The 25,764-nt window shown below is 40.1% G+C and overlaps 1 protein-coding gene across 1 annotated transcript in view; it reads left to right on the top strand.

Annotated features, from left to right (window-relative positions):
- The window catches only part of IGF2R (insulin like growth factor 2 receptor), a gene marked incomplete at its 5' end in the record, with an annotated part of 53,663 nt that continues 27,899 nt past the window's right edge, over positions 1-25,764 (top strand). The window contains 18 exons of the mRNA XM_019613523.2: positions 1-68; positions 7,621-7,754; positions 12,606-12,730; positions 14,270-14,368; positions 14,759-14,888; positions 16,008-16,128; positions 17,395-17,506; positions 18,854-19,016; positions 19,189-19,369; positions 20,182-20,285; positions 20,657-20,821; positions 21,103-21,243; positions 21,590-21,736; positions 22,725-22,856; positions 23,264-23,411; positions 24,267-24,444; positions 25,058-25,173; positions 25,461-25,623. Of these exons, the coding sequence (XP_019469068.1) occupies positions 1-68; positions 7,621-7,754; positions 12,606-12,730; positions 14,270-14,368; positions 14,759-14,888; positions 16,008-16,128; positions 17,395-17,506; positions 18,854-19,016; positions 19,189-19,369; positions 20,182-20,285; positions 20,657-20,821; positions 21,103-21,243; positions 21,590-21,736; positions 22,725-22,856; positions 23,264-23,411; positions 24,267-24,444; positions 25,058-25,173; positions 25,461-25,623 (2,427 nt within the window). The remainder of the gene's footprint in view (positions 69-7,620; positions 7,755-12,605; positions 12,731-14,269; positions 14,369-14,758; positions 14,889-16,007; positions 16,129-17,394; positions 17,507-18,853; positions 19,017-19,188; positions 19,370-20,181; positions 20,286-20,656; positions 20,822-21,102; positions 21,244-21,589; positions 21,737-22,724; positions 22,857-23,263; positions 23,412-24,266; positions 24,445-25,057; positions 25,174-25,460; positions 25,624-25,764) is intronic.

The following is a 25,764-nucleotide window of genomic DNA, read 5'->3' as shown; positions in this document are numbered from 1 at the left end:
CTGCAGCTGGGGAACGGCGGTGCGGCCCTCGCGACCCTGGACGAGCCCTTCTTCCAGGATCTGTGCAGGTGGGCGGCAGGGGCGCGGGGTTGGGAGGGGCTCGAATCCGCAGTGCCTAGCATTTGTCCGCAGGCGTAGCGCCGCGTTCGGCACGGCGAGTGCCGGGATGGGCGGCTCCGTGAGCGCCCCTCGCAAGGAGCTACGGCCGGGGGCTGTGGCTGGGGCCGGGCTGCGGTGTGTGGCTCTCCCTTGGGAAACGTGCCCGTGTCCGCTGCGCCGTGCGTCGCCTCCCAGCCGGGTTCTTGCCGGGGGTACCGCCGCATACCAGTAATTGAGTTAGTTGCGAAAGCCTTGAATAACGAGAGCCGCTGCATGGGAATGACTGTTGGTCGTGTTTTGGCCTGTTCCGGTAATGCGTTCAGCTGGGAATCTGGTTTGGGAAATATGTCTTGCTGGTCTTCGTTTCTTCAGTAATGAGCTAGACTACGCTGTGATGCTTAAAGGAGTATTTTATCTTCATCAGTGTTACCAGGCAAGCAGCAGCGTAGCCCCTGAGCACATCAGGCAGGTGGTCTGGGTCACGTGAGCGAATGGTAGAATCTGTGGGCACAGCGATTAAAAAAAAAAGTGATGAAAGGGAGGAGGGCAGAAGATAGCTTTTCTTATGAGGTTAACCCATGAGCATAAAACGCTTCTGTGGGGTAACTGCCCTAATTGTGAAATTGGGACAGAAGTGAGAAGCTATTGTGTCTCTCGAATTCTTAATTCCTCTGGCTTTAAAGTGTGTTTTCTTTTCTTTTTTTTTTTTCCTTCTTTAATTGCCCTAAATGATTTGATTGTAAAACAGCTCCTATATTGAGAGTAGTATTAAGTCGTGCCAGCATCTACCTTGGTTTTGTTGCATGTCTGTTTGTGACTAGAGAAACTTTTAGGAATGGCATTGAGGGACACACTTGCCTCTAAAAATCTGTGCTGGCTGTCCTGCCTGGCTTTTTTCTTTCTTTTCTTTCTTTTTTTTTTTTCTTTCCTAAAGAAAAGCTTCAAAAGAATTCTGTCTAGTAATGTGTAAAGGGTAAAGGAAAAGCCAAACCTTTCAAACTGCAAGCTCTTGAAGATGCTGTGGAGATCTGTTCTGCAGGAAAACTGCTACACTATGGGGGGATGATGTGGTTAAGTGGCTTGAGCACTTATGCAGCTCTCTGAGGTCTCATCTGTAAGTTGTAAGACCTGATGTGGATATGCAGGACAGCTCTTGGACCAGTCTAATCTGTCCCTGTGCTGCCTTAGTAAGATTTTGACTAGTTTTACAAGAACTGTCATCTTGTGTCTTGGGTTCTGTGTGGCCTTTGGTTAGGCTGGTGAAGCTGTAGCAGGCTCTCTAGTGGCTGAATGTCAAAAGCTGCATGAGGAAGGAAAATCTTGGAGTTGAGAATAGAGGTCATTAAGCTTTTAAGTAGTAGCAGAGAGGCACCTAATCTGGGTTCTAGTAGTGGGAAAGAAAGATTACAAATCTTCTGTCTGTTGGAACTGTAGTGTGAGACTGCCTAAGCCTTCGGTAGCTTATATTGCTTGTTTCTTGTAGCCTTACCGTGGGTATGTGTGAACAGTGTAGAGAAGTGGAAATAGGAAAAAGCTTTCCTTTGCTGAAACTTTGTTGAATGTCACAGCTTGTGCTCTCCTAAAGCTGACTGTGCTGCTGTGTGACTTATAAATAGAGCCAGGGTTTATCTGTTGTTGAGGTGCATCGGGGGTTGCTGCAATGTCAAAATCTGGGAAAGGCTACAAAGAGTTTGGTTGGATATAGGAAGTTACTGGTCAGCTGTTCTTTAAATCAGTGTACTTCAATATCAACAAGATGAAGCTTGACAGTTCTCTTTAAAAGAAAAAAGCAAATACAGGGTATGTTTTGAATGTGGTGGTATGGTAGGAAAAGTAAGCAAGCTCCTCTGCTGTGCTGAGTGTATTCTAGTGTAGATTATTTGGTGACAGATAATGTTTGTCTCCTGTGCAAGGATTAGAGTCAGTGTGTAGATTTTATAATTTAGATTCCTGAGTGAAAGGAATACTCAGAATAGCTGTAAGTCACAGGTCTGTTATTAGGCAGAACTGCTAACTTTCGAGTTGAAAGCCTAATGTTGAATTTTGAAATAATGCACTTGGCCATTGACGTGAACAGAACTGTATGTATGCTCCTTTCAGTATTTGTCATGAAACCACATATGTGCTCTTGTGCACCACTAGAAGCCTTGGGTTTAGTGTTTGGTGTAGCCTCAGTGCAGAGCATGTGCTGGCAGAGATGACCTGTAACTGAACTTGCTTGGCTCCCTTAAGTGCTTTGACACGTTTAAGTGGGAGATGTCATAAGTAACTCATTACCAGACCTAATTGTGTATGTACATGATTGCTTCATATGCCTGGGAAGCTGCTACTATAGTGGCTTAAATATGATTTCTCAGCACATGTGCTTCAATGCCTCTTGTATGTTTGAGGTACAAATTGCTCTCTCTTTTTTATGCATTCTATAACACAACCTAGTGGATGAGAATTAGACTGCATCACAAAAGATGAAATGTCAAAGTGTGTGCAAGGATTGAGAAAGCTGAATAGCTTATGGTGTAGCTGTAAGACTGCTATGCATGATGCATAAAACCTTGCCTGGAGACATGTGCTGTGCGTGGTGGCTGGAAAAAGTGATGAGTAAACTTGAGCAGAGCTAAGCATGAGTAGTGATAGATTAGTGTTTTTTCATCTCTTGAGGCATAGTGATAGCTTTGTACATTGTGCCATTTGAGCTCTCTCTTTCTCTAAAGAGAAATGTCTTTGGTAGAGGAACAAGTTTGTGCCATGCATGTTTATGCTAAAACGTTAGCCACACCTAATAGTGATTTCCATGGGAAGTAGTGGATCTAAGTTGCTGGCATAAGATTAGGGTGGGTCATTCTGGAAGCTGTTCCCAAGCTTGTCTGCTTGTGCTTGTTGAACCTGCTTGCAGTAGGATCACAGAGGTGTCGGTCCCTGCAGTGTATTCTAGCAGAGAAGTTGCTGGATGTCTAATGAGGTATAGTTCAGTGATTTTTTTCTTTTTAGGTTACCTTGTCTCTGAGTTGAGAGGTCTGCGTTATACCATTTCAAGAAAACCAGCTGGTATGGTATGCCTGGAGAGCAATGTCTACTTTCTTGAAACTGCTTTATAGCAGTTGGGGAGGGGATACTCCTCTTCCAGTAGGAACTAAAGAAGTAGGAAGTGCAGCGTGGTTGTGAGAAAGGCAGCCCTGGTCTGTTGAGTGCTTTGTTTCCTTTGAGGTGGTTTACCAGTACTCAGACCTGAAAGCAGGTTGTGGCTCTAACTTGGTGCATGTGCTTTGGCAGCTGCTCATCTTGTTGAAATCTGACAGCTTGCAGTGCCAGAGCTACTCGTTCACAAGGTAAACCAGACTCTCTGAAGCTCATATGTTTTCCCTTTTTCACGCTACTTTTGCTTCTTTCTTTTGTCAAACAGTAAAGGCATATAAACAGAATGCATAAAGGCCTTACAATTTGCTGGAAAGGATTTTTATTTTCACTGCTTCATTACTGCTTTGGCATCTTGAATCACAGAAGATCACAAATTGGAAGAGACCCACCAGGATCATCAAGTCCAACCCCTGGCTCCACGAAGGACCAAAGACTGACCTGCAGGCAGGCCTAGTCTGAGTGCTTGCTGCTGCTGTTTACACAGCTGCTTTCAGCCAGGCCTTGGCCCTGCCTCAGTGGGAGCTGCCTGCTGCAGCTGCCTTGTGCCAAGCCGTGGAGCTAGCCTGGCCTCCTCTGCTGCGCAATGCCTGTTGTTGTCACTATGTTAACTCTGAGGCAGAGCAGTTCTTGGATCTGGCTTGTGTTGTAAGTGGAGGCCAGAAATAACTAATGGAGACTGGGAGGGAAAACAAGAAGAGAACTTGTCCCAAAAGGTGAAAGTAGAGATGTATTTTGGGCCTCTAATGAGACAGTTTGTGGCAGATGTTATCTGTAAACAAGGCATCATGTTATGATTTCAGCAGAGATGGTTATTTTGCAATTTTCTTCAGGGCATATACTTATGAACTGCACCAGAAATGGCCATTTCAGTGGTGTGAGCAGGTGGCTTTCTTGCACTCACAGGACAGAGGGCACCTCAATATCACATCAACTGTGCGGTGGCTCCCATTAGGACTGCTGGGGTTAGGTCTGTACTGCATGTCTGCCTGAACTTTGTCCACCTGTGCAGTCTGGTCATTGGTACAGTGATACTGAGGGATTTTCCAGCTCTTCCTTTCTCCTAAGTACAAACTAAGTTCACGTTTGTCTGCAGCTGACGCTTTGGAAGTGACATACTACTTCTCAGATTGTGCTTGCTCCTTCAGTTCTGACTGTGGCCCACAGCAGGCAGTGAGTTAATTGCTTGTGTCCTCACCCTGTAACCATTTCTGTCTTGTTAGAGCTGTTGCTATAGTAGCTCAGTTGGGGTGAATCTGGGGTGTCATAAGCGTAAGTTACTCTGCTAGCTGGATAACTGGCCAGAGCAGGTTGGGGAGGGGAGGATGATACCATGACGTAGTTGCAGGCAGGAGGCACTTTCTGAGCAGCTGTAGGAGAGCCCTTCGTGTGGATGGGCTGCAGTCGGGATGGCGGTGAGGCTGTGAACAGATTGTTTCCATTACTGGATGCGGCAGAGATCAGTTTGTATTCGTTGGAAATAGAGCACATGCTGCAGGGCTGTATGTGAACCTATCCCCAGACACTGATTTAATGTCAGAACTTTACTTGTGTAGGAAATTGTTCAGACTTTCATTGTGAATGCGTATTTTGCATCTGAGTTTAGAACAGCTGCTTAGATGGTATCCAACCTGCTGTTATGTAGGTTCAGTCAATAAGCCCTGCCCCTTCTGCTCTCTTTTAAAGAAAAGGCTCTTGAGCTTCTCTGAAAGTGATGGTACTCAGAAACTACTGTAGGTGTTCGCTTATGTGTACCATTGGAGGTGTGGTTTGGAACATGATGAAGCAAGAAATCCCACATTTACTTCCCTGGATTGTTTAGAAAAAATCCTCAGACTTCTTGTGTAGATGTCTGAAGGAACAGAGAGGCTCACTTTAGGGGCTATTTTGTTTCTGTTTTGTGAGCATTCTCATCTTGTTTCTCTTCTGTTTCTGGCATGCCGATAAACTGGCTTAAAAGGTATTGATTTCTTCTCTTTCATAACATGGAGCTGGAAGAGCAAGAAACTAATCTCTAATAGATTATAATTCAGTTGTATGAAGGAATCAGATTCTAGTTCAATTTGAAAATAAATTTTAGTTTCCCAATCACCTAAAAGTGCTGAATAGCTACATTTACTCAATCAGCAATTTATTATCACCTTAGCATTATATATTACTACTACTATTGTCTTTCAAAATCGGTCAAAAAAGAGCACTGGAGCCTTTGGATTTTTTTTTTTTCAGCAGAATATTAACTTTCCAGGGTTGTATTTGAGGAAATTGTATTGTGATTGAAATATACATTTTCCTGGAGGGAAAGAATATGTTTTAGTCTTGATCTCAGTCTTCAAAGTCCTTGAAGCCAGAGCCAAGTTCTTCCAATTTTGGGGGGGAGAGTGGGAATGGGGGTGGAAATCATATGTTGTTGTACAATAATTCCTTCCTGTTTTTTTTTTCCTGTACTATAGCTTAATTCCTGCATAGGCATTGTTTTTGACCTCTTCAGAAACGCAAGAAAGTGGCTCAGAGAACTAATCAGTATGATTGTAAAATGTCAATTCTTCTACTTGTGAGGGTAGAATAGTGGCGAGTATTTGTCTAGGATAGAGTCACTGTCCTCGAGTCTAATCATGCTGATAAAAAGTAGTTTTTATTAGTGTTTCAGGTATGACTTAGAACTTGATATGTTGATTCTTATTACAGAATTATAAGGCTCAAACAACAAGAATTCCTTCTGTGAATTGAAACCATTTCTACTTGTTCTCTACTTATTCCAGCCATCAGCAGATCAAAATTAAGGCTGCTGTAGTACAAGGAAGCCAAGAACCATATAGTCAGTGATTAAATGGAAAATAGTGTGGTATTTTACTGCTGACTCTCTGATTAGAGATGCAGTACAATGGATTTCAGAGGAGATCTTAAGGGATTCAGAAATCTAGAGCAAAGTAGCTGAGCTGCTCCTGTCTTAGCCAGGAATTAGGCTTCCAAAGTGAAACAAGAGTGGGTTTTCTTCCTGGGGGGATCTAGGATATGGCAGCACTGAGGGATATAGCACCTTTGAGCTAGAGATCAAGGTAGATTAACTGTTAAGGGTGAAGCTTCTGATCGACTTCTAGTCTGTTGATGACTGAGAGAGGAAAGCTGCTTTCTTGTTAGACTTGTTACTAACCTGTAGTGCAGGTCAGATTCATTAAACCCTAGGTGAGCTGTAAGTATCTGGAGTACCTAATAAATTGCTGTGTTGCCTTCTGTTTCCTGATGTGATGAATCTGCATTAAATCCTAATGAAGTTGCCATTTCAGATAGAAAAGCTAGGGAATCTTTTACACTGCAAAAATCAGTATAATCCCCAGGATGCATGCTCTTGCCAGAACAAGAGGAGATGTAGCTGAGCCAAGCTGATGATAGTGATTATTTACTGAGCTGAGCCTTCCTGATGGAGCTTGGATGGTGCACTATGCCAATAAACCAGCCTGTCTGAGGAGCTCCTGACTCCAGACCAGTCGATCTGGGCATAGTCCTAACTTGGGTGGTGCCATGTTGTATAACTGATCATGTCAGCATTGTGATCTCAGTGACTGTGAGGAGGGAAATGTGTCTTTAGTCCTTAAATGTGTCCTTGGAGCTACTACACTACATTTTATTTTTTATGTTCTGTTACTGTGATTTATTCCCCATTGTGTTTAACCAGAGTCTTATGTTCCTCTATCAGATTTTGGTCAGCTGATTTTTTTTTTTTTCCTTGATGTGGTTGTACCTTACTAGTATGATCTCTTTCATTGAATCTCATAGATAGCTCTGCTTGCTTTGCAGCTTCTGACGTTACCCTAAGGAACTGTCCTTTGAATATTGAGTTGCATGAAAAACGCATAAGGGTGCAGCGAAGTCCTAAGATTCTTACAGTATTTGAACAGAAAGATGCAAATAATACTTCTAAGTCTAATTTTTCTCTTGAAGGTGAATGGATCTGCAGCTGATGGGGATGGGATGTGGACTGCTGCTCTAGTCCTCTGAGACTTAGACTTCCATTGTTGTTGGGTATTGCTGAAGGGCAATTGCATGCTGTCTGCCCAAGATGTTTGACAAGTTTATCAGGCTTTCAAGGAAAAGGACTCGCCACCTGTAATCTGCTTATTCAGAGCAGCCTTTACAGGGATTGGAGGGGAAAAAGTGATTGGTTGGGTGCTGCAAGAAAGATGAAATATATGCTTCTCAAGTGGCTAAATTGGTTTAGCTCTTGGCCCTGGTTCAGTAACAACTGTTTCTGATACTTAATGATCTAGAACATAAATAGGGAACTTGATGTAATGGTACACTGAACTTTACAACTTGGTTATTACAGGGACTGGTGTCTAGAGGATGGCAACATAAATGTGGATATTAACTGACAGGCTTTTTTCTTTTCAGCTACACATGGGAAGCAATTGATACAGACAAACGTGTGCTTTATAAAATAAACCTCTGTTTTGGTGTTGAAGAGTGTGGAAGATCAAGTGCAGTCTGTGCCTATGATGTTGATAAGAGAACGTATATGTCAGTAGGTAAGTAAAGAAATGTCCTTTCTTGTAGGTATTTCAGAGTCACATTAGTACAAGGCCCCATATCTGTATTTTTCCGAACTTCTTAATATATTAGTAAAGATTTTTCTTTTCTAAACAGTTCAGAACTTCATTCTATTGTGGGTTTAATGTGTAATTCATTATATTATTTCACATAATTCAGTGAAACTTATTTACTGGTTTCACTACTGGAGACCTAGTGCTGCATAGTTCCACGCTATCTCAAGCAGAAATAAACATGTCTACTTGTGGTAGGATAAACAGTTTGCATACCCTTGTTTGAAGCTTGATACTAAACACTGGAAAAACTTAATTACAGACTAGCTTGATGTTACGTTAGCTCTTTGACAGAGTTAGGTAACTATGTCATATGCAGTCTAGAGTACTGCTAACTTTCTGGGATGTCTTTAGGTTATTAGACGCAGGGGAAGTGAATGATGTACAGCCTTCCATTTTTCAGTTTGTCAAGTCTGATGGCTGCTGTAGTAATCCTGAGATGTCCTTGATATCCTAAGTGTGTGATGGACTACTGGGTGCTGAGTTAAGTGTTAAACTGGCGTATTCCAGGGCGCATGCCTGCACGTGGTATCCTCAATTAGAAACAGCTCATAGTTTGAACAGTACTTGTGTACTTATTTTCATAGGTATTTTTCACTGTAGAGGTTACTTCTTCAGCTACTGAAACCAACAAAGAGGCTTTCTGATAGCTACTTCTAACAGTAATGTGGTAGCTTTCTGTAGAGTATTATCTTTTCAGACCACCTCTTTGATCCTGCAGATCTGATATGTGAATTTGATTGTGTTGACCAATCTTGCCTTCCATTGGCAGATAGCTCTTAAGAGAAGCTCTGAGTCATCACTAAAAGTGTATAAGCTTGGATTGCTGGAAGATAGTGAGAAAAAGGATTCTCAAGTGCATGCAGACAGCATCTAGTAAGCCACTCCTCTCCCTTAGCTGCAGTGATACAATCAGTGCTTTTCAAACTAGTTGCAACTTCAAATCACTGTGTGATGAGTAAAAAGCATGTCTCAACTCATGGCTTTATTATCTTTTTGTAATGCATTATTTCTAAGCCTCAGAGTTTTCTGGAATGACTGGTTAGATACAAAACTGCCATCTGAACTTAGATGTGTGACAGAGTCTACCACTCTGAGCAGCATGATGTTTTACTAGACCACTTGACACTGCTAATGTTTTTTCATTCACAAAATATGTAAGAACTTTGTTTCCTGCTGAAGTGGATCTCGCTTCTGAGCATTCAGTTGCAGGTGGATCACAAAGTGAAAGAGCATGCAAGCCACAGTTTTAGCGTGTTCTTTTTAATGGGACTGAAATGTGTCTGCCTGGGTGCAGTTTGAAGATGATTGTTCTCTCCAGGGAAGTGTTGTGAGATCTAGAGGCCTGTGTAGGTGTGACTCACATTTCCTTTTTGAAAGGAGGAGTGCAGATCTGTGTCGTAACTGTGAATGGTAGCAAATATTCCACTCTATGCAAAGCAGAGTGTCTTATCACCTGACTGCTGCTGGATGGAAAAGAACTGAGCAACAATCACAGTAACTTGGTCCTGAAGAGACCAAACAGAAATGAGACTCAACGGTTAAGCCACAAATACTGCTCGAGGGTTTTTTTTAACCACTCTGCAATAAACTAGGGAATCAAGGCAGTACAGTTAACATTGAAATTGCGTTTTATTTTTCTCTGTCCAGATTGCCAGTTCTGTTCTTGTTCATGATTTGAAACTTGTTACTGGCATCTGCCACTCATCAACATACTGCCCTTGGTTGTATTGAAACTTCAGCACCATCACACTGAGTTGAGGTCATGCTGGCAGATTATCAAGCTTCTTGCTTGTCAATAAGTCTCTCTTAATGAGAGAAGGGGAATCTAGCTCTAGACAGATATGGATTCCCAGTGTAGGTTCTTGGCTAAGACAGCTAAGCCACATACCTGTCTTAAAGAATTCTAGCTGGTATGAACTTACTTCTGTGTTTAAGACTAAGTCCAGCTGGAGGGCTTTGATTTGGGGGAATGAGGAGCAAAGTGCCAGTTAACAAAGTTTATTAAGTAGTAAACTTAATTCCAATATGAGCTCAATTGGATTTCTTTTCCTTTCTTGCAGAAAGATGTGTTCACTGCAAAGAATAGATGTACTTTTAAATATTAGTTATGTGAGAGGTAATAGCTGTAGGTACTGATACCTAGAACTTTGGTAGGGATTAAAGCTGTGTGGTCCATGATTATAATGATACTACCTAAGGGAAGTCTTGTGGTCAGTGTTGTCTCAGTGGGACAGTGGGTCAGTTTTGGTACTGAGATTCCAAAGGCTTGTCCTAGAACAGGACCTTCAGCTTTATTGACAGACAAGACATATATGACTTGATTTCTGTTTAGTTTGACTACTACTACAGTTAAAGACAGAAGCATTACATATTAACCTGAGTGGTGAAAATTGCACTCTTCCAGCTGCAATAGAACTGGATATGGAATGATAACTGCCATCTAAATGTCTCTTTCTTACGGACAGCTGTTTGGATGCCTTCCATGATAGCCTTTCTCCTTCCAAGCAGCTGAAAAGACTAAGGAATAAATAAGTAAAAGTTGTTGTGGGCAGTGCCTTTACTGATCTAGTACAACTTTGTAAAGTATCTGATACTATATTTTTTGGTAAGCTGTAGTAGCTGACTTCTGTGATGCGTAATGGAAGGACTGCATCTCTAAAATCAAGATGAAATGTGATTGATTGAAGGTAAAGATTCTCCAGAACTGGTGTTCTGGAATGACATTCATGGGAAGCTGACAGTGCAAGGAGGTAGTTTGGTGGTTTGAGACTGTTCCCCCAGCCCTGCTCATGGGATGTGTAATGTGCAGCTGAAGAGAGCAAAAACCTTAGCAAGTTCCTAAACTAGATTTAAGCATTCACAGAGGAGGAAAGTAATCTTATTGGCCTGACTTAAGCAAGACATACTGGTTTTGCTTGTTTTTTGTTTATATTTTCCTGCCTTGAGTATAACTTTAAATGTGGAAACTGGAGTCAGCTAACAAACCTTTAGAGCAGTGTAACATGTTCTCAGAATTGGGAGAAAATTAATGTGTACAGGAGCCTAAGTTGAGTCCTCAAGAGTGCTTTTTGACTAGAAAGTTATGTTGCCTTCTTTCCCTAGTGAAGAAAAACATGAATCGGCACCAGTACTGGAAGCCTTAAAACTTGAAGACAACGTTTTGGTGATGAATGCCAAGACATAGGAAAGGCAGGAACTGCTGATAGCATCTAGGTGCTGAAGAACTGGTTCTGAACTGCAGCTGTGCTAACATATGTAACTGCAGCAGGTTCTCAATCTGACACAAATGCTGTGCACCGTGGATATGTGCAGGTTTACTCTGCTACCTTTCTTCTGGGTTGACAAGTTTCCATTCTTACGTTCCCTTGAGAAGGCAGATGGTATGGAATTAGATATCTGTCTTGTTGCCATGATTATATAATGGATACTGTGAGTGGCTGCTTAGGTGTTAGCATCTTAGTGTGGCTTTGTGTAACACAGCATCAACAGACACAGCCTGCACTACTGATGAACTGTTGTATTGGTTGGCTGTCCAGTTCTCATTCTGATTGCTACCATTTCAGCTTGATGACTATAGTAGATTTCTCCCTGCAATGTTTCAAAGTAATTGATAGCTATCAGAAACTATCACAAATACATCTTTTTCCAGTCTGCAGGAGTGATTTGGATGATAGTGCTGAGGAACCTGATGGAAAGAAGCAAAAGAACACTGTTGCTATCAGCACTATCACTGATGCTATCAGCAGTTCCTGCCTTTCCTATGTCTTGGCATTCATCACCAAAACGTGATCCCACATTGTTAGGGGAAGCACTTGCAGCTGGTAACAGTGGCTGGAATGGTGTTCCTGTGAAACGTTGCCTTGATTGTTTTTGCCCCTTCCTGCTCTAAATGGGGAGATAATAGGCTGAGCAAAGTTATGTGAAACGGCAAGTGACCTAGACACAAAGCTGCTGTCTGCAGTGATGGCAGACTTGTCGTTCTATAGCACAGACATAAAAACAGAAAGGAGAAAGCTAGGTGATACTGACGTTTTATAGTGCTCTCTATTTCAACCCAAATGTGCTGTAGCAGCAAAATCTACCTGCAAAAATAGGCAGTTAGCATGCTACATCTAAAAGGAGTTGGTATTTAATGCTGACCAAAGTAGGTTTGAGTAGAAACGTTTCAGTGGATTGAGCTGGTTGTCGACATGGCTTGAAATGTGCTTCACTTTTTCCATTCCTGTGAGGTGCTGGGTAAAGAGGGACATGCAGTGATGTATCACTAACCCCAGCATGTGGGCTGCACTGAAGGAGATGAGAGCTGCAGGAGGGCGTGCATGCATATAGCGGGACTGTGCTGGGTTCAGCAGTATACGTAATTCCATACAGTCTGTGTGTCCAGGCACCACTGAATTGTTCATTAAGTGGATTCTCTCTGATATTGTGCTGACACTAGCCATATAAAAGGCGCAACGGCTGAAAAGCTGATAGAAGCTGATGGGAGAAAGGAGTGAATTGTGATACTTGAAACTAGTTCATAAGTTTTTCATTACAAACCTTTGAGGAAGTAGAAATGATTAGAAAGATCAAATACTGTCTTAACTGGGACCTATATTTTAAAGATCACAAGAATTGCAAGGAAAGTCTTCAGTTGTATTCTGTTTAAGACTGTTTTCAAGTAGACTGATATGTCTCGTGCTGCTCTGTGCTTGACCCTGGACTTGACTCTCTGTGAGCTTCTGTGAAGGTGTAGTACTGTGATAAATTCTTGACTTTTTTTTCGTACCCCAGGTAGCTTAACTTTGCGAGAAATTTCTAAAACTCTTTTGGTATTCAACACTACAAATAAATGTTCCCAGCAAGGCACTCAGCACCAAATTCAAAGCAACATCAACTTCCTGTGTGGGAAAACTCTGGTAAGTCTAAATCACTTATTCTTATCTTCCGTGGAAGTAGCATGTCCTTTTAACTTGCTTTGCATGGAGACTTGCTGTTCTAGTGGGTGTAGTAATTATTGAGCTTCATAGTTTAAGGAATAACCAGTTACAGTTTAGTACCAAATTAAGGATGTGATCCAAAGCAGCTTCCAAAATACAGTCAAGCTAGAAAATAATTGCAGATCTGCAGCTTAGCTCTGATCCTGGTCTCTTCTGGGTCTTTAGTATTTTCAGAGGGATTGCACTTAATGCAGTGTTGATGAATGAGTCAACTGTGTGTTGTAACAATAAGAGCTATTTTTTCAATAGTGGCTGTACTGAAGCTGTGAACCTGAATTGTCAGTACTGAAGAACGTGACTGACCTCTGGTGTGGGTCAGAATAGTACGTGTTAGATTTTGTCCGCATATAGCTGAACTTAGTGCTTGTACATCAGCCGGGTTCTGGAGGCACAGTTGTTAATGGATATCCACTGTGAGTGCCAATATTTGGAAAGTGTTTGTATGCAGTTGATCTTGTGCTGTTGGAGTTGCAGCTAAAAAACATTTAACTGATACCACAGCTTGATATTCTATACAGATCATGATCTGTGTGTGTATTTGTGTATCTGATTAATGCTTATTAAGGCTGCTTTTGTAAGGCATGCTGAACACCATTCCCCTCTCTTGGAAACTTAGCCAGTTGAAACAATTTGCTGTGCACCAGAGAGGTTTAAATGCTTCCTGTGCTGTTTTAGCAGATGATTCTTAAAAAAATTCTTGCTCAACTTCAGCTGTAACACCACATCATAACTGCCTGCAAACTTCTAATTAGCATGGTTTTGACACTTCCTCTCCATTTGATGTAGTCATAGGGTCTGGAACAACTTGTCTCCAAGGTTAAATGGAGGGGGGAATAAATAGGTTGAAGTGTTTCTAGTTGGAGTGATGAAAGAACAGTGGGAAAAAATGTGATTGTCTTTTTGTAAGCAGTCGTTCAGTTGAGCCTCCAGCCCTGAACTGTGGTAGAATTCTTGTCTCAAAATAGATGCAGATGTGTTTAATGTGAGCCTATAAGTAGTGGACGTCAGAGGTGTAGCTGAAGAATTTGCTAATTGGCCTTCTCTGTGGGGTGAAAGATAAAGAAATGGCAAACTACACGTTGCCTTGCTGTTCATTTCTTTATAGACGCTTATTTTGGTGTTTTCATTTTTAGTAGTTGTGGCTGGTGCTCCTGCCAATAGCAGTTGGCATAGTGAGTGCTTCTGAAAGATACAGTACAATTACTGCATGTTAGGATTGGCAGATGTTAATTTGAGAGCTTACATATGCAGAGTGAGCAGGATTTTGGCAGTCTGCATTTTGCTGCATTTACCAACAAAACTGCTGAAAACATACAACCCAGTGATCTTGCTATCAACAAGAATGTATGTTTTTGGTTTGTGACATACCATATTCTTAGTTCTTAATGCTGAGAGTGTGTGTGTGAGAAAAATTGAAGTCTGTTTTTCAAGTAATTAACTTTTTTCTCCTTTAAATAGGGTACCCCTGAATTTGTAACAGCAACAGAGTGTGTACACTATTTTGAGTGGAGGACCTTTGTTGCTTGCAAGAAAAACTTGTTTAAACCTGTGAAAGAGGTAATGTATGTACTATCCATACAGAAGTTACTTTTCACACTTCTGGTAATTTTACTTTACCAACCCTCCTACCCAAATAAATGCCAACAACCTCAACAAACTTCTTCATAGGTATATAAAACAGCTGTTGGAGGTTGGTGGAGCTGAGGATTTTAAGCAGCTCTTTGACCTTTGTTACCTCTGTGGCTTATAGTAAAACTCCTGTAAAAGCTGGAGCAGAACAGATTAACTTTGGGTGCTTTGTTTTAGCCAGCGTATCTAGCTTTACATCTGTCTGGAAGTACTTCAAGAAGTAAAAGCCTTTTCCATTTATTGAAGTAGTTCTATAAATACCTGCTCATAACTTCTCTACCTCATTAACATGAGTTACATGTAACTTTTTTCTTTTAGGTGCCTTGTTATGTATTTGATGAAGATTTGAAGAAACATGACTTGAGTCCTCTCATCAAAGTTCCAGGATACTACTTGGTGGATGATTCTGATGATGATTCCCTGTTTATAAACGTCTGCAGAGACATAGGTGTGAACACTTGCTTGTTCTACCTGTCAGTATGTACATTTCTACCAGTATGGTAGTTTCCAGTTGAGGCTGTTGAGTGACCAAATACTAATGTTTTAGGAGCTGTGCTTCTGTTTCAAAACTATTTCTGATGATTTGAAGGCTGCTTTGTGTGAAGCTGCAGCTTGCACTCTTTAACTATTGAGCTGTTTAGAGATACTCCTCTTCTGAAAGGGTGGGGACTGTTAGAGGCATTTACTTAAGCTCTTCCACTTGAGCCAGTCTTGCAGCTGCTTCTGTTTGCTGCCAGATAAGACCCAAATAGTTTACAGCATTTCTTGTGCTCTGAATTTATTGCTTGCTTTGGGCTCCCATTCAAGCTGCTGCTTTGTTTCAAATGAATATCCCATGGTGCAGCTAAAATAGTCTTGAGGTGCTTTGGTAAATAGAAGCATCTAGCTAGCACTTTCATGTCAGTTGGGTGTTACATGCTTTAGAAATTAAAACAGCAAAAGTGTTCCTTTGAATCTTGCTGAAAATACTAGTTTAGTTGTATATTTGCACTGATTTTTTTTTTCTTAATCTGTGCAATTAAATTTATATTTTGAGCCCATATCAAGAAGTTTTATATAATACTTCCAGTTTTAGTAGCAGGTCTGTTTTATTTATAATAAACAAAACCGACGTAACAAAAAAAAAACAACAAACACAACAGCAAAAATGTCTGCAACTTTGCTCACAGCTTTGAATAAGGTAATTAATAAGAAATAAAGGAGGAGAAAAAATCCTTTCTAGATAGAAGGGGTTACCGATTCCTTGGAATTATTTCATTGTTGTGGAGGGTGTGTGGGGGAAGTAAGTAGTTAAAACACTTCAGGAAGTGTTAAAGCTATATGCATCCAACTGCTGTACTAGCAACTGGAAACTAACTGCAGCAAGGAAGGTGGACTTGCTGTCCTAAACAGGGAAGCATGAGCTCCCCCCCATTGAATATCACAAGCATTTCAGATTTTGTCTGATGTAATATGTTTTAAAAGCATCTTTAGAAAGAGGTAAAACAGTGAGCCTGCAGATAGAATGGCAAAGTACTCTGCAGAGCTGAGCTAGATGCTGAATCTCACTTTCTGTATTTTGTAACAGGAAGATCAAGTGGAGAAACCATAAACTGCCCTGCTGGCAGTGCAGCGTGCTTGATACATGAAGGTCATGCATATGATGTTGGTCGTCCGCAGGATCAGCTGAAACGCCATGACAAAGACAGGTGATTGATTTATCTGATGATATTTCTGTGAACTAGTCAGTCATCTGGATGGGATAAAACATTAACTTCTAGAAGACTCACGTTGCCATTGCATGTTCAGTTTTGAGGCAGTGGCAGAGACTATTACTTCAAATACTGGGAGAATAGTCTTTTTGTAGATCTTCCATTATACTCTCATAATGGAACAGATTTTCTTCCTTCTCAGACTCCTCTTTACAAAATTGCATTGTTCAGAGAAGCCAAACGAAAGTAGTGTTCTGTCTCTCTAAGCAGAGGAATGAATTTTAACTGTCTGCCTATTGTATGAGGCTGAAGGGTAACTGTACTTGAATATTGATGCTGACTCTGTTCTTGTTGCTGTGTTTTATGTTGTAAGTGTAGCTAAAAATAGACTAAAATAAAAAAAATCTCATGTTATTTGCGAGATCTAACATGGTCATATCTGAGCCTAATCAAAACAGACCGAAGTTTATAACAAAGAGACCAAAGTCTCTGGTCTTTCAGTGATGTGGCTCTTCATTTTTTGAGGGAAAAGTCATTGTGTGCCCTGAATCACACTAGGGTGGCCTGGAAAAGGAGTAACATGATTGGGTATATCTGTATCCTGTGATGTAGAGAGGCCAGTTGGAGGTGCAGCTAAGCTGAAGCCAGATAGTTGCTCCTCCTGATGCTGTTTTTTGCCTGTTAGATTGCACAGAACAGCTGCACTTGCTTGGAAAGTTGTATGGATTTCCTTGTTTTCTTGGTCAAGTCAACTTCTCAGTTGTCCTTCTGTCAGTTGCTGTGCATCCTTGTCCTATTCCCACCTTGTCTGATCCATCCCAGTTGTCTTGCTACTGTCAGCAATCTAAGGAGTTTGCCACACTCTAAATTCTGGGAGCTGGATGGAAAGAAATTCTAAATATGGAGTTAGCAATGTGGCAAAACATTATTACTGTATTTTACTTCCAAAGTGGCAGAGCTGTTGATTGCACCTGCTCTCCAGCAGTCTGAGAAGAAAGCTATTTTTATAACTATCAGCCAAATTCCTATACTGTATGCTCCCTGCCTTGTAACTTGCCATCTTAACTGCTGTGCAGAAGGATCTATGTTAAATAATTCTGGGACTCTCTTAGTAGTTACTTACTGAAAGAAGTAAGGACACTTACAAAATTAACTTTCAGAAGTGGGACAGTTTTGGTGTATTTTGCAGAGGATAGATGTTACTCCAAGAGTATTCTTTTATGTACTGTCTTGTTTTTTTGATTTGCCTTTTTCTTTTTCTAGGCTGATACTGAGTTATGAGAGAACGTACAATGATGAAAAGCTGAATTTCTGCTTAGGCCATAACCCAGCAGTAACAATCACTTTTGTTTGCCCATCTAAGAGAGGAGAAGAGGTAACTTTCCTGTTTTAGTTTGTGTTAAATGGTTGTTCTCTAACTCCTGTTGTTCATTATCTTTTATTGAGAGCTAAAGGGAATAGAAAATTCTTCAGTCTTGCAGATTGTGGAGAGTGTAGGATATTCAAAATAAAATACTCTGTGGAAAAACTGTCTTCTGAAACTTTAAACAAGAACTCGTGTTTTGATGTATTTAGTTGCCCTATTCTGGGTTAATTTTTTCTCTAAGAAGGGGATGGAGTTATTACAGTGTTAATCCTTGGCACAGAAGCCTTGTTGGCTAATAAGGGCGTTTGCATCCTCAGTGAGGCTGAACATGCTTATAAAGAAACAAGTTACGTACGAACAACTATTAGTCTAACCTGCCTCAAGGGAAAAAAAAAAACTAGACTAGCAACTGTATTTGGCAGAAGTTTATCACTTGCTAAGCAGGCTAATGATCTCCTTTTACTTTAGTCTGTAGTGTTAAGCAATGTATTGGTTTTGGCAGTACTGTATCGATACAGTGTTAGAGGTGATGCCAGGTAATTTCAGCAACCTGCACCCCTTTAGTTGGACCAGAATGGATATTGTTAGTGCTCTGCTGCTTGATGTTGTGATGCTTTTCGATTATATATTTCAATTATTACTTTGAATTTCATGTTTTTATACCTTACGACCTAGATAGGTACCATGTATCGTACTCATGACTGAAGAAGCAGACCACAGATTTCTCTACTGTCGCTTTGTAATACCTCAGCATAGCTATGCGCATGCAGTATGAGTGGTATTACTGACCTTATCTGTGCATATCTGTCTGTTCTAGTTTTGAGTCAGAGTTTTTTTAAATATTTCACTTCTGCAAGAAGAGGTACAAAAATATTTCACTACCTGACATCTGATAAGTGTTGGCTAAAGAATTCTGAAATACTTGTAATGTTCCTTTAATCAGGATGAAAGTTGCTATAACAGTCCAGTATGTAAGGCTGCTTTGTCTTTAAAGGATTGCTTGATCTCTGTTCTTGTCTTCAAGGAATCCCCTTAGACAAATACAATCCAAGCTGCTGTCAGCAGTTGTGACTCTGTAGTCCCTGCTTTTGCCAGCATGTTCAGGAAAAGTGCCTTTTTAGTATATTATTACTCTACTCATGCCTGATGCTTTGCCTCTGTTCAGGCTTTCAGTAGTTTGTCACGTAATCAGTAAGAGCTATTTTGGAGCTCTCCATACCAGAGAGGCCAGAGACAGCATTTGCAGGTCTTAGGCAATTTGTAGATGAAACTAGTCATTACTGGTCTTAAATGACTGTAATGCTGTCAGTGTCAATGCTAGATTTGTAATTGCAGTTTTGATCCTTTTTGTATCAGAGTGCAGGTCCCAAACTCACAGCAAAAACAAATTGCCGGTATGAAGTTGAATGGGTTACTGAGTATGCCTGTCACAGGGATTACCTGGAAAGTAAGAGCTGTCTTCTGACTAATGAGCAACATGATGTCTCCATTGACTTGAAACCACTTACTCTATCTCCAGGTAAACTCACTATTCTTATTTTCAGTGTGTGGTACTACTAATTGGTTTTCTGGTTCAATGTGTAGAGTTAAGGAAAAATAACCTCTCTAGATACTTGAGTCATATCTGACTAGTAGATTTTTTTAATGTCTGTTCTACTGGAACATTTTTCCTTTTTTTCTTAATTATTTAGATTATGTCACACCATATTTAGCCAAAGATGATAAAGAGGAGTATTACTATTACTTGAATGTATGTGGGAGAACTGGTGCGGGTAACTGCAAGGACAGCACAGGATACGCTTCAGCTTGCCAAGTAAAATCATCGGATTACCAGAAGAAGGTGACAGGAAGATTTGAGAACCAGACTCTAAGGTGTGTAAAGAATTCTTGCCGGGCTCTTCAGCTCTGCTGAGTTGTCTGAATGACTGATCTTTGTTTCCTACTTTGATGCCCTTATTTGTCATGTAAGAAATATTGGATACGGAACGCAAGTATTTTTGCTCACTGTTGTATATAGAAACATTAACGGTATATTGCCAAGATGAGGAAGAAACTTTACTGACTTTATCAGAGCTGCAAACTGTGTTGTGCTTATTTTTGCCCTCCTCAAGTTTTGAATGCAGTGTGACATTAGGGTTTGATATTTAGAAGTTGTCGTCAACAAAAGAGCATCTCTAACTCATTTGCAGGAGCATGAGTTAATTGTACTCAAGACTAGTGGAGTTTAGAATTTAGCGTTTTTCTTTAAGAACCTCAGGGTTCCCAAGTGGCATACTGGAATAATAGCAAAGCAGAAGTAATTCTCGTGTAGGTATAATCTTCTGTTCTGTCTGTATGCGTGTGACAGACCTGTGGGAGCTGTTCTCTAGAGAGTATGACTTCTTCCACCTGCAAAAATAGCCATGAAATAAACTAATAGGAAGAAACATTCCACTAAAGCTGGGGTAGCTTTAGAATATTTTTGAACCTGTATACAAATCTCATGAAGAGTAGACTAAAGTCTGACTTGAAGCCTTTGTTGCAGTGGGAATACCAATATCAGTGTCGATAAACCAACTGTATTCCTCCTAGAGTGAAATGTTGTTATAAGTGTTTTAAAAAAAAAAAAGTGGTTTATGTTGCATGGAGAGCAGTGTGACTGTGTTTGATCCTATGTCTCTATCTAAAACTGACTTTTCACTCAGATATTCTGATGGGGATCTCACTTTAATTTATCCGAATGGGGATGCGTGTAGCTCCGGCTTTCAGAGAATGACTGTCATAAACTTTGAGTGCAATGAAACAGCAGGTGAGTGTGATGAGCTGTGATCACTCTGCTCTGAGTTTGAGCTTGCTAGTAGACCTTACATTAAAATGAATGCATGCTTTGAGCCATAATTAATGCAAAAAATACTGTTAGAGTAAGCACTTAATTCTGTGTGGCAGGATTGTTTTGTGCTGTGCAGTAGCATTGATTTTTATTTTGCACTCAGTGGTCAAGAATATTAAGTTATGAAAGGGCCTGGTTTCTTAGCTAACAGTTTATAGATGAAAAAATAGAAAACTTGTTGCACAGGAACTGTGGTTTTTCTATTCTTGCTAATTCTCGAGTGTTCTTACTTTTCTCCTCTTTCCCCCCACTGGAAAGCTTACCTATGTTTATCTGTTATCAATATTAAGGTAATGATGGTAGAGGAACTCCTGTGTTTACTGGTGAAGTGGACTGCACCTATTTTTTCACTTGGTATACAAAATATGCATGTGTTAAAGAAAGAGAAGATCTTCTCTGCAGAGTTGCTGATAAGAAAAAGCACTATGATTTGTCACCTCTGGTCCGCAGTTCAGGTATGGCAATGAAAACTACCTTTCAGTTACTTCTGTTCTGAATTTATATGCCGTGTGTCATTGCAATTCCTTAGTTGAACAGTAATCAAATTTCGCTTTTCTTAGTGTTTTTTCTGGGACACATCAATTCCTTCTTCAAGTAAGAACCTTAGGAAAGTAAACATATGTTTAAAGACAATTGGGATGGGTGATTTTTCCGTTCTTTATGATAAAAGGCATTCTAGGGTGCAGAGGATGGAAAGATTAAACTAGATGATATGCTCATAATGACTGTATTTCAGAATCAGCCCAGAACTGGGAAGCTGTGGACAGTAATCTTTCAGAGGAAGGGCGGAAGCGTTATTACATCAATGTCTGCCATAAAGTGCTGAAGAGAGGAGGAGCTTCTGGCTGCCCAGATGATGCTGCTATTTGCTCTGTAGGTGAGTCCTTTTTTGGTTTTCTTTAATTAAGATGCTGAAGGTTTTGCAAATCCTCTGTTAATTGAAAGCAGCTGCTCTGACTGTTTCCAGTTACTTGAGGAAAAAAATTGGGAGTATATTTTCATTGTGCTTCTAAAGACTGTAGAAGACATGATACTAGTAGACTTTTCTGTAACTAAAGAATATTACGCTCTTTTCCATGATTAGTAGTATAGTGTTGGGATAGGTTAAAAAAAAAAGAAAAAACCTTGCAGTTTTATATTTTCTTTCCATTTGTCTGGCTAATATTTTCTTCTTGGTGTAAAATGCTTTCTGGGGGGGAAAAGTGACTTTCTTGTATTTGTAGATCACGAAAAAAAGAGCAAGAATCTTGGAACATTTGTTTCTCCACCTAAGAAGGTTGGAGAAAATATTCAACTTACCTATTCAAATGGAGATAGCTGTGGTGTTAACAAAAAAATCAAAACTGTCATCACTCTTATATGCAGACCAGGTAAGGCCATGTTCTTTGATCCAGTTAAAAACTGGATGTCATCTTGTATTCCTAGGCACGAGTACTAAATCACGAGTACTAAATCACGAGTACTAAATCACGAGTACTAAATCACGAGTACTAAATCACGAGTACTAAATCACGAGTACTAAATCACGAGTACTAAATCACGAGTACTAAATCACGAGTACTAAATCACGAGTACTAAATCACGAGTACTAAATCACGTATGTCCCTAATTTTCTTGTATACAAAAGGTGAAGAAATGTGGTTTGTTTGCCAGGATAATAGTAATGTAACTGCTTTTATGTTTTATATAAGTACTCCTTAAAGACTCTTGAGCAATCTCTTAAGCTGAGATTCTATCAATCAAAATGTAAGTGTAAGTGAGTAAAGGAAACACCTGGAAGCTATAGAAAAAGGCACTTTCTATTTCCAGATTGTCTTGGTCCTGGAAAAGACTTGATTCTGAAATGCAATTGTATACTTCAACAGTCTTTTCCAATAAATGTATTTTGTCTCTAAATTGCTTGCAGTGTACACAAAACTGAAGCATTTGCATGACTTGTTAATATTGTTCATCTCCATGTAATAGCCCATGAGGGAAATAGGAATCTTGGATTTTTGTACCTCAGCCTGAGGAAGATAACTTTTCCAAGTGCGCTGGTCATCAGATCATGCCCTAGTTCCTGATAAAGCTATTGCTTTGTAGCAGAGCTCAGGTTTGCAAACACTCTGGGAGTGTGAGACATACTGTTCAGTCTGTTCCTGAGTACTATCTTCCTCCTCTTGGCTAAGCTGGAGGAGGAACAGGGTGCAAGGAACTTGTGTAAAGCATTTTTGATTTTGTGCTCTTTGTTTTTAGAGGAGAGATACCTTAGCTGTTAACTCTAGTCTGAGGTTGGGAAGGAGTCTATTGCTAGCCTTAAATTCAGTTATTCTGATGAATTACTGTGTGCAGTTTAACACATTGCTCTTATGATACCAGGTGATCTAGAAAGTGCTCCGATCTTGATATCTGAGAGTGAATGTTCATTTTCTTTTGACTGGTATACTGCTGCTGCGTGTGTCCTGTCTAAAACGGAAGGAGATAACTGTCAAGTCTCTGATCCTCAGGCAGGTAGGTTAAGTATCTGCATGTTGGCTACATTTAAAGGTCTTGAGGAAAGAAATTGTCATCACTTACTCTTCTTGCTGTGCAAAACTGGAGTGAGTTTAGTGCAAGTCTAAGAACCTAACACTTCAGCACAGCCGTTTTAACTGCATGTGTATGGAAAGTGAAAACAGCATGAGCTTTGATACTCTGCTAGTGTATGTGAGAGAGTAGGTGTTATTTGACTGCAGTAATTTTTTGTGTAGGAGATATGTTTTGTATTTGAACTTGTGCCTTTCTGGATCAATTACATGAACGAAGACATGTTTATGGGGATCATGTCTGTATGTAACAACTGGTTGTGTAACCAGTAAAACTGAGATCTGGCAGATGGTAGGAAAAAGTGGAACTCATAGCTTTTTCTTCCATGTTAGGCTTCTCTTTTGATTTATCACCATTGACCAAGAAAAACGGGCACTACACAGTTAACACTGCAGAATATTTGTTCTACATAAACATCTGTGGCAGTGTGCCTGATGATTTGTGTCACATGCAATCAGCAGCATGCCAGGTAACACAAGGGTGAGTAACTAATTCTCTTGCCTGTAATAGATTTCCTGTTGTGTGATGTGTTATCTGTGTAACAGCAATTTGCATTTAAAATTATTATTGCACTACTAGAACTCAGGGAGTTTGCATATAAAACATGTAAAGTAGCATGTGGTAGCACAGTAGTTAGGCTGCCAGCTATTTCAAGCAAAGTGCACATGTGATCTTGCATTTAGCTTTTGAGACTGAGTGTTCGTTACTTCTTCAGATATGTGACTTCTTTTTTTTTTGGGTGGTCTTATGGGAAGCCAGGAATTGGACTCGACGATCCTTGTGGGACCCTTCCAACTCAGGCTATGCAGAATTCACTGCAGGCACTAAAACTACACTTTATGGGGAGACAGGCTAAACCTGACAGAGCTAGCATTAAGTTAGAGTAAAGAAAACGTCCTAGACCAAACTTGGACTTAAGCTAAGAGCATGTGAATGTAATTATTGTCAATAAGTGGGAAGACTTGTGGTCCTAGATCTTCTGTGCTCAGGTAATTGCATGGAACTAAACTGAGCTTAATATTTAAAATATGCAGTTTGAAAATATGAATTTCCTGTCACTGCTTTAGAGAATGCAGGATTAGTGTGTTAGATATCTTAATTAAGGTATGATTTCCTTTCCAAAGGTCACCTATTCATGTGTTAAGTTTCCTTTTGGTGGCACTCTTTCCTAGCACATCCTAGTCTAATCAGTATAACTTAATCCTTTTTGTCTTCTTATGGAACCTTCCATAAACATACCTATGTGCCTATTGTTTGGAATACTTCTCTTTAAGATAATTAAATTTGAATTTGGTTCAATCCCAAAGCCTGTGCTTTTTCTTTTTTTTTTATTAGAAAGGATCAGTTTTGGAGTCTTGGACTACCTAATTCCAGACTTTCGTATTATGATGGTCTGATTCAGTTGACCTACAAAAATGGTACTGCTTACAACAATGAGAAGAAAACACAGCGATCTACCCTTATAACTTTCCTGTGTGATCATCAGGCTGGAGTAGGTCAGCCTGAATATCAGGTAAGAAGTTATGTATGAAAAAGGCAAGTTTCTCTGTCCATAGATTTTGATAATTATCACTGTTAGGCTATTGTAGCAGAGATTTATGGACGGAGATTCATGGATGCAAATACCCATAGCTATAAAGCAAGCTGATAAAGGAAGCAGTTATTTCTCTTGGTGTATCTGTCAGTGTAAAACCTGTTTTGCCTAGTGAACAGTAAGCTGTTGACCTGTGTCAGGGTCCTCTTGCCTTGCTTATTCTCTAGTTTCTAGGCCATGTTAGAAGAGGTTAGAAGTGCTTTCCATCTTCTTATGTTTCTAGTGAAAAGAGCAAATGTACATACTTTTCAGCTGAAGAAGTAACAAGTACTAGGACTGTCCTGTAACACAGCAGTTATTGTTCTGGTTCTGCTTTTCTGGTGTGGGATTTTTTGAAGTATTTCTGGTGTTACAGAAGGGAAATAATGACAGGATCAACATGGAGACAAACAGAACACAAATTAATCTGAGGAAATACATCCTCCAAACCAAAGGGAAATAAGCTTACTATAAAAAGGAATAGCCTTGATTCAAGTAGTAGTTGGTATGAAAGCATATATTGACCTATTTGGTTTTTGCTTTTTTTTTTTAGGTAGAAGACAACTATACCTACAACTTCAGATGGTACACTGAATATGCCTGTCCTGAAATGCCACTGGAGTGTATTGTGACAGATCCCAACACCATGGACCAGTATGACTTGTCAAGGTAAAAGTAAGAGCCTCTGTGTGAGCTTAGCTGTTCTAGGTTTGTGTTCTTGCTTATACCTTAGCACTGCATGATGTTGGCTTTGTGTGTAGGTAGCATTAGAAAAGTCATCTGTTATAACAATGTGAACTGCAAGTATCCTGAAATGTAGGTATTTCAATCTAGTATATTGATTCATTTCCCGAGATATAAGCTGATTCTTTGATTTTACTGTCAGTCTCTATTGAGACTGACAAAGCAAAATGAATAATGTGTATTCTTAGCATAAAACTTTTTCTTTCTACTAGCTTAGTAAGATCGGAGAAGAGAGGTGAAAATTGGTATGCCATGGATAATTCAGGACCAAATGAACGCAAGAAGTACTACATAAATGTCTGTCGACCTCTACTTGCTGTTCCAGGATGTGACCGACGAGCATCTGTATGTCAGATGGAATATCGGCATGATCATGTGAGTAGCCCTTCCATCCATCCCAGCCCAGTGGTGATTTGCCAGGTGATTAAAATAAAGGGGTCTACAAGATGAACTCAAGAATTTTGGTACAACATACAGTGGTATCTGGGATATATATGATTCTTCCTTTTTTTTTTT

The sequence above is a fragment of the Meleagris gallopavo genome, chromosome 2 (assembly GCF_000146605.3).
Source record: "Meleagris gallopavo isolate NT-WF06-2002-E0010 breed Aviagen turkey brand Nicholas breeding stock chromosome 2, Turkey_5.1, whole genome shotgun sequence".
Classification (NCBI taxonomy): Eukaryota; Metazoa; Chordata; class Aves; order Galliformes; family Phasianidae; genus Meleagris; species Meleagris gallopavo.
This window is presented reverse-complemented; position numbering and strand designations above follow the sequence as displayed.